We start from the raw sequence: 8,860 nt of genomic DNA, 5'->3' as shown, positions 1-8,860 counted from the left end.
TCGTCGAAGAGAAGACGAAGATGACCGGAGTCCTGGATTACAGCACCAGATGTTTCTGATTATGGAGGACTTGTTAGATTAATTAAAACTGTTGGATTATGAAGAACAAGTCCTTGTGAAGCACAACATGAAACCTCTATCCAGGTAAAGTAAGACGTCTTCTTTAACTGTCTAGGTTTATTCACTTCAATTTATTTCAATTCAGTTTATTTTGTATAGTGCCTTTTACAGTGAACATTGTCTCAAAGCAGCTTTACAAAAGAAGAGAAACAGAGAAAGGGGAGGGGAATATGATGAATGAAAATAAAAATAACTAAATAACTAGAAATAAGAATAAATAATTAAATGAATAAACTATTTGATCCCTAATGAGCAAGCCTGTGGCTACGGTGCCAAGGAAAAACTCCCTGGGATGATATGAGGAAGAAACCTTGAGAGGAACCAGGCTGAGAAGGGAACCCATCCTCATTTGGGTGACACTAAACAGTAAATAATGTAACTGTAAGTTTCTAAGGTCATTATAGACACTAGTTTATCTGACGCAAATGACACTTACATTATTTATTAATAACGTCAAGGTTTTTAATCCAGATGTTGTGATTGTAAGTGTCATTGGGACACTTAGGGACCGAGTGCTAGTTCTTTAATTGTTTTTTGTTAGTGATGATATTCTGGGTACTGAAACCTTGTGTTGAGATTAATGTTGTCAATTCTATCATTAAAACATCATATATTGAATAGAACATGGAGCATGGGGTGAAATCTCATCAGATTATTTGAAAAATTGACCGCTAGAATGCCCAGGCTGTAATTTCCATCAAAATCATTATTTCTAACTCCGACATGTCAGCATGTCCTGTTCGTTTGCTATATTTTCTATTCAGACTATTTTCATGTGTGTTTCCGTGGAAAACAATAACATTTTTGAGCGATCCCAAAACGCTGGGATCACTCAAAACGCTGTGTGTGACAGGTCACCTCTAATATACCAGTAAGGGCTGACAATGAACTGGATGAAAAGACCATCACAAGCAAACATGATGCAGAATTTCTTGCCACTCAATCTCAATGATTTTAAAATCATCACAGTTATTTTATTCCTGAAGCATATACTGAGAAATGACTGTAAATGTTTAATACAATTGATTTTGCGTCCAGAACAGTGGTGTTCCCCCACAATTAACATTAGGATTATCTGCAGCATAAGCACAATAACTAGGGGAGAGTGGGGTACAAGAAGTACTTAGGATTCAAAGGCATAGGATTTTTCCATATGTCTGGTAAAAAAACAAAATTATAAATAAGAGCATGAGGCAAATGTGTTTTATTTCTTTGTTTGCGTATTTACTTATTGCTTAATTAACTGTGAATTAGATTTGATGATCCTTTCACTGTTTTAGCCACCTCCCATGACACGTCATATTCCATGGCAGATGCTGTCTGAGGGTCAGGGCTAAGTACCTGACTTCAATTCTGCAGGCTGTGTATGCAAGTAGAGACTATGTAGAGACTATAGATAAAAATGATACTATATTTGGCTAGTTTTTGAAAGAACACTAAACACAGAACTGAAAATGAACATCTGTGTGAAGTTTTACTTATGCTATGGTAAAATGATCTTTCCTTAGTGTGGTTATAGAAACCAGTAAAAACTGATTCGTTGTACCAGTGTACATGAAAAATCACTGAAAATTGACCAGTGATTTTGTAAACAAAAAAATGTTGCTGTTTGACATATAATCTGACACTACATAAAAAAACTAAACAAGTAATAAAAAGTAGTCAGACTCTGCATATCACTGAGCTTGGCTGGCTTTGACATCATGCTACTCAGTAAAATGAAGATGGGCCAATTTACTCACAGTGTACAGGGACACATCACAAGACCTGTACTTGTAAATAGTCTTCCTGTGAAGGCAGAGTACACAGTGTCTTCTCCCACCTGAGTCTTGTCTCTCTGGACAGTGCACAATTGCCATCTGCATCACTTTATGGTGGCTGGGTAGTGAACCAATAATGTAATGACAGTTTGCACTCCGTACCTGTCTGGGGAGAATAAAATGAAAATCTTAAGGGAACCACATGTACAACATGGACCAAAATACAAATGTTCAGAGTTCCTCTTCTGCTAATGGATTGACTGACATAAGAGAACTTATAAGTGTCTTGTCCAGTGCCGGAACTGACTGGTGAATAACTGCTAAATCTCTGTGGTCCTGTCAGATGCATGTATTTGGTTTTAAAGTCCCTTTGCCTTTATGCTGACATGGAAAATGTACATTTTCAGATTTCAGTGCATGCATGATGTCGGCACAATGTACAAAATTGTACCAAAATCTGACCACTTCCATCTCATTCCATCTAATTTTCTCCTCTTTTTCTCTCTTTCAGGCATTATTTTGTAGCAAGTTCATACACGCAAAGTAACCCTGGAGAACAGTTCTACATGTTCAGCGTCATCGCAGCTTGGCTCATAACACTGTGTGGCCGGTCATTCGAAACCCCACAAGAATATGATGACCCCAATGCGATTGTCTCAAACATCCTTACGCACCTCAGGGCACTGGTCAGTTACTACCACACAATAATACATGACTGTGTATGACTGTATGTGTGAGAGAGTGAGAATAAGAAAGAGAGTGTACTCTCTTTATGACTTGATTGTTTGTGTGGTTGATGTAGGGTGGGCTGGTTGAATTTCCTCCTTCAAAGCTGAAGTCTGGTTCAGGGGAACATGTGTGCTACGTCTTGGACCGCCTGGCAGAGGAAGCCCTGAATTGTAGACAGTTTGTCTGGAAGAGGTAAAGCACACTTAAGTGAGCTACAAGAATATTTAAGAAGCGCTCTTAATATTTTCTTCTTTGTCTCAGGCCTCTCTACCCCTCAGAGCAGTTGGAGGAGGAGTCTGTGCTGGAGGATGATGCCGAGCTCACGCTCAGCAAAGTGGAGGACTTGACTGTGAGACACACACACACACACACACACTCAAACAATGTTACACATACAGTCAGGTCTATAAATGTGTGCACATTGACAAAGTGATTGTTTGACAGAGTGATATTCTGGTTTACCATAGTATATTGGAATTGAAATTAAATATTGAATATGTCCTCAGTGCAGACTGATGGCTTTAGTTTGATCATTTGAGTGTAATGTGAAAGTAATGTGAATGGTGTAAGAATTTACAGTGCATGTGTGTCTGTGTGTGTGTGTGTGTGTGTATACAGGACTACTCATGTAATCAACATTTACAGTATACTACTGTTTTGATGGGTACCACTGTAATGAGATTTTTGTTAGGATTTTTAGGGGACACTCTATTGTTTTGTTTAGACTGGAAACCAGAATATAGGTCCTACAGACTTGAAACTTGGTTGGTACCCTTAGACCTATCAGGAATGCTACATTCCTCTCAGGTCTCAGATGACCTCCTAGCTAGACTCATCATAAGACAAGGCATCCAGCAATGTCTTGCTGCAGCTGTGATTCACTTAAGGAGTTATGGAGGTTCCTGGATGAAATTTCTTATCAAATAGTTCTTTCTGATCAAGAGGTCTTTTTGGTTGGGGAGTTTCTTTTGAAATTGTAATCTGTATATACAACATCTTCCTCTCTCTCTGACTTGTTGTGCACTTTTGGAGACAGTTGCCCTCTGTCTAAAGTAGTGGGTATGGGAAGTTCAGGGCACTGTGGCACCAGGGCAATGGATAAAGGAAGGTCAGGATACAAGATAGCAGTTACATTCTTGCCACCGTGATTTTTGGTAGGGTCCACCATGCAGAAATCACAGTGGCTTGACTGATCAGTGGGTTCCTGCAAAATTCATGGTATAGCAAACCTCATGGCCCTCTTTTCCTCTCTATATGCAAAATAATAAACTAAAATTCTATGGGGGGAAAAAGAAATTGATATCACCCATGAGTTCTGTGTGCGATTCTTGCAACCTTTTTTATATGCGATATTTTTGACCAGTCTTTGTAGTGCTTGCATTTACTGAGTTTCTGGTGTCTCTGCCAAGCCTTAAATGCTTCAGTTCCTGCGTTAATTGCTGTAATTCCTACACAATTCAGCCAGTTTGGATGCAAATTCAATTTAATTTAAATTCCAATATGCTGAGGTAGACAGCTGAACAACACTACATATACAATACAGCATTAAATCCTGTCTGTTCATAGGAGGAGGCTGCCGAGTTTGAAGACGTTATTGATCTGGAGGAACTGAAGTCCAGAACTAGTCAGAGTGTAAGTTTAAGAACAAGCAGCATGTATTTCATGGTCTGAACTAAGAGACCTGCACAGGACTCTAATGAAACATGTTCTATGTTACTATGTAATCAGAATGCTTACTCATAGTCATTGTATTTACTTCTGGCGGCATGTGGTACAAGTGTTTATTTCTTGTAAAAATCACAAGTCTTTTTTTGTCAGGATGTTAATAAGCATCCACTGTCTAATGTTTTTTACACATTCCTCAACTTTATTAAGTTGGTGCCTATATATAAGGAGAAGGCCTTAAACAGAACATTGTGGAACAATAAACTTTACCGTGGTATGCGTGAGAAGTCACTATTTACATCTACAACCTGACAACCATCAATCAAACAAGACCTGAGCCTGTAGAGGGCTATTACTCCAACAGTATAATCGATGGTGTCACAAGTTGCAAAAATTCAATAGGTCATTTTTAAGTCCAATCAGAATTTAATACAGGTGAACCATCTTAGTGTGATGAATGGAAGTTGGAAGCTTGATGTGTCATGTATGCAGTCTGATATATAAATGTGACCATTTTATTGTTTAATTAAAAATAAAATAAATCTTTGTGAAAATATGTTTGTAAGTGAAAATGTGTATGTGTAAAGGAGGAGAGAGGGCAGGGACCAGAGATGATCCTGCAGTCAGTGACCGATTCTGCAGAGTGGAATTTGGAGATAGAGAGGGTTCTGCCCCAACTCAAAGTCTCTGTCCGCACAGATATTAAGGTTAGAACTTCCATTTTCAGAAATCACATATTACTTACATTGCAAAGACATCAAATAAATCCTCATGATAACATCATGAATCCCAAACATTTAAACATGGTATTTAGATTTGTTTTGTTTGCTCAAATTAAATGCTCTGTCCAGGCCTGACAATCCAAATATTTTAGCAGTTATCTAAATTATTATTATTAATAATAATAATATAATATATTATTATTATATTTAACAAGTAATTATGGTTGTGGAAATAATTCAGGATTGGCGGTGCCATGTGAGCCAAATGCGTCAACACCAAGATGGCATCAAAAGCTCTTTGAAAGAGGCCAAGGTATGTTGCACATGTTTACTTTGGGCTCAATTTTGTGTATTTTTTTCACTCTGTGCTTTTGAACTCATTGAATATGTATGTTCCAGGCATATCTAGATAAACTGCTGGAAGAGATCAGTAAGACTCAAGAGAAAGTGAGCAGCAGAGAGAAGTACATCAACACACAGCTAGAACACCTAATCACAGACTACAGGAATGCACAATCAAAATTCTGTGAGGTAAAATCCTAAGCAAGTGAAAGTTGATAGGGAGTAAAAATCTCAAATATTGCAGCAATCTGACTGCAGAATATAATTATTTTTAAAAAAACAAATTAAGCTTTCTTTATTCTTGGATGGCTTCAGTTTTATGTTACTGATGTTTTTGTGTTTTCTGAATTATGTGTCCTCAAAATGGCTGAAAATGAAGTGTTACTGCATGTTTTTGACAACCCTAATTTAAATGCCAAAATGCTTTTACGTTTAGTTAAAAGGTTTCAAATTTAAGAAGATCAGATTTTAGCAACTAGTCTTTTGTGACTGGTGTTCTATTTGCCACACATATACCAATCAGCTATAACATTAAAAACACTGGCAGGTGAAGTGAATAACACTGACTGAACTCACATCTATGTCTTTAAATTACTTAAAACTTATTGTAACCTAGGATATACAAATGACTAGTAGTAAATACTGCTGATCAGATATTGACACTTCATAAGGTATAGCTGATTTTAAATTATATGATTATATATTATATTTCTTATTATATTATATTTCTTTTGCAAATTATGCTTATGTCACATTTTTGGCTTTTACAAAGGTCTGCTTTAAGAATAAAAAATGCCACCTGTCAAGGAGTAGGATATATGAGACAATACTTGAACAGTCAGTTCTCAAAGTTATGTTATGATATGATATGATGGAGGCATGAAAAAATGGGCAGCATAAGAATGTGTCAAGGGCCATACTGTGGTGGCTAGATGACTGGGTCGGAACATTTCCAAAATGGCAGGTCTTGTGAGGTGTTCCCAGTATGCAGTGGTTAAGACCTAATAAAGGGGGTCCGAAGAAGCACAACCAATGACAGGATTGAAGATGGTCAATGCTCATTGATGCGAGTAAGGCGTGAAGGCTAGACTGTCTGTTTTGATCCCTGTTCACTTCATACCTTATATATATCCCACACCTTTACAGGTGGCATTGTAATGAGATCATTTGTGATCACTTCACCTGTCAGTGGTTTTATGTTTGACTGATGAGTGTATACTATTTCATGTCTCTTATGTGTGGAGTAAAAACACTGGTTAATCATAAATAAGCACTTCATTTTTACAAGTCAAATAGTGAATATCAGCACATTAATTTTGTGTGTGTGTCTGTGTGTGTATAGGTCAAGGAGCTGCATCAGCAGGCCAGTAGAGGAGTGACTGAGAGAACTAGAACTATAGCAGAGGTGATATATCCACTACTGATACTCTCCCCTCACAGAGAAACTTCATGTAATCCACAAGTTTCAAAAATTCTCCTAAACATTTTGGTGTTTTCCCTGCTCTATCACAGCTACTTCAACTCAGTAAGGGCTGATTAAGTTTATAATATTAATCAGATGTGTAAATACAGAGAAAACACTACAGTGTGCATGGCAGGAGGAATTCCAGACCAGGGTTGGGAACCGATTATATATATATACACACTACTCACAAAAAGTTCAGGATATTGGGCTTTCGGGTGAAATATCAGGATGCACCTAAAATGCACTGTAACCTTTCCAGGTGAACTTAATTTGACCTTCTCTAAACTTTTGAATGCACATGTCCAACTGTTCAGTGTTTCAGTACTTTCTGCAGAACTTGCTGCTCTCTAACAAGGTGCTTAACGGCAAAATTCACAACTGGTGTTTGATCCATGAATCCACCAATAAATTTTCTGGTTCAATTAGAATTGGTATTTAAACAGTCCTCTTCATCATGCTGTTCACATTTTGACATCATGAGACCAAGACCACACCTAACAATTGATCAACAGTACCTCGCCATTGTGAGGCTTCAAACAGGATGTTCTCAGAGGGAAGTGGCCACTGAGCTTCGAGTGTCTCAGACTGTCATCAGCAGGTTGGGACAGAGATACAGAGAGACTGGAAGAGTCAAGGAAAGTCCAACATAGGCCTAATTTCATCTTCATGGACGACAGTGCTCCAGCTCATCGAGGTCGCATCATTAGGGAACGGCGGCTGGAGGCTGGGGTACCTCAAATGGAGTGGCCTGCACTTTCTCCAGACCTGAATCCCATAGAAAATCTATGGGATCAGATGAGTCGCCGTGTAGAGGCTCGTAACCCTGCACCCCAGAACCTCAATGACCTGAGGGCCACCCTTCAAGAAGAGTGGAATGCCATGCCTCAGCAGACAAGTCGACTCGTGAACAGCATGAGCAACTTTTTACATTTTCCATAAATTTCACCCAAAAGCCAAATATCCTTTGTGAGAAGTGTATATACACATAATGCCTCATTCAACATGCCTGACAGTCATATAAGCAAGTATTCATGTGTCAAGTTTTCATAGCATCTAATGACATTTTTCTAACATTATACACAGATCAATGAGGAGCTTGAGAAAGTGAAGCAGGAGATGGATGAGAAGGGCAGCAGCATGTCAGATGGAGGTGAATGCATATACCCTGTTATTGTAGATTTTGAACATTTGTTTATATATATAATCAGTTGTGCTCATAAGTATATATATATATATATAATCTGTTCATTCATACCCAGATAATGTGATGTTTGTTTTTGTAGTTCCAGTAGTAAAGATCCAGCAGAGTCTGACTAAGTTAAAGCAGGAGATCCAGGAGATGGATGTGCGCATGGGGGTTGTGGAACAAACACTGTTGCAGGCCAAACTCAAGGAAAAGAGCAACATGACCAGAGACATGCATGCCACACACATCACAGAGATTACTACACACACCTACTCATAACCACACACAGAATACACACAATACAGTGAAGGGAAAAATTATTTGATCCCCTGATGATTTTGTACGTTTGCCCACTGACAAAGAAATGCTGAGTCTGTAATTTTAATCACCGACGTCAGACATTTCTTGTAGTTGGCCACCAGGTTTGCAGACATCTCACATCTCAAGGAATTTGGGCCCACTCCTCTTTGCAGATCCTCTCCAAGTCATTAAGGTTTTGTGGCTGACCCTTCAGCTCCCTCCACAGATTTTCTATGGGTTAGGGTTAGGGTTAGGGTTAGTGATTAAGGTCTGGAGACTGGCTAGGCCACTACAGGACCTTAATGTGCTTCTTTTTGAACCACTCCTTTGTTGCCTTGGCCATGTGTTTTGGGTCATTGTCAGGAGGTTCTCATCCAAGATTTAGCGGTATATGGCCCCGTCCATCGTCCCTTTGAGGCGGTGCAGTTGGCCTGTCACCTGGGGATGGTGTACTTGGGGTCATAGGCAGCATTACTTTGACCACAACACTTTCACCCAGTTCTCCTCTGAATCATTCAGATGTTCACTGGCAAACTTCAGATGAGCCTGTACATGTGCTTTCTTTAGCAGG

General features: G+C 38.8%; 1 protein-coding gene across 1 annotated transcript; it reads left to right on the top strand.

Annotated features, from left to right (window-relative positions):
- LOC131362816 (intraflagellar transport protein 57 homolog) lies at positions 1-8,341 on the top strand. Its single transcript, XM_058405110.1, has 11 exons — positions 1-144; positions 2,392-2,566; positions 2,683-2,801; positions 2,871-2,958; positions 4,176-4,241; positions 4,862-4,981; positions 5,238-5,309; positions 5,396-5,527; positions 6,681-6,743; positions 7,887-7,953; positions 8,087-8,341. The coding sequence occupies exons 1-11, from the start codon at positions 128-130 to the stop codon at positions 8,266-8,268; spliced, it is 1,101 nt and encodes a 366-aa protein (XP_058261093.1). The 5' UTR covers positions 1-127; the 3' UTR covers positions 8,269-8,341.
- Positions 8,342-8,860: the final 519 nt, after the last annotated feature.

The sequence above is a fragment of the Hemibagrus wyckioides genome, linkage group LG12 (genome assembly GCF_019097595.1).
Source record: "Hemibagrus wyckioides isolate EC202008001 linkage group LG12, SWU_Hwy_1.0, whole genome shotgun sequence".
Taxonomy (NCBI): Eukaryota; Metazoa; Chordata; class Actinopteri; order Siluriformes; family Bagridae; genus Hemibagrus; species Hemibagrus wyckioides.
The sequence above is the reverse complement of the archived record's forward strand: the minus strand, read 5'-3'. Positions and strand labels throughout refer to the sequence as shown.

What these genes read in the sequence shown, in the direction of transcription:
- LOC131362816 (XM_058405110.1), top strand. An exon ending in AGTCCAGAACTAGTCAGAGT is followed by an intron (nt 4,242 to 4,861) that starts GTAAGTTTAAGA and finishes GTATGTGTAAAG; the next exon opens with GAGGAGAGAGGGCAGGGACC. An exon ending in CTGTCCGCACAGATATTAAG is followed by an intron (nt 4,982 to 5,237) that starts GTTAGAACTTCC and finishes GAAATAATTCAG; the next exon opens with GATTGGCGGTGCCATGTGAG.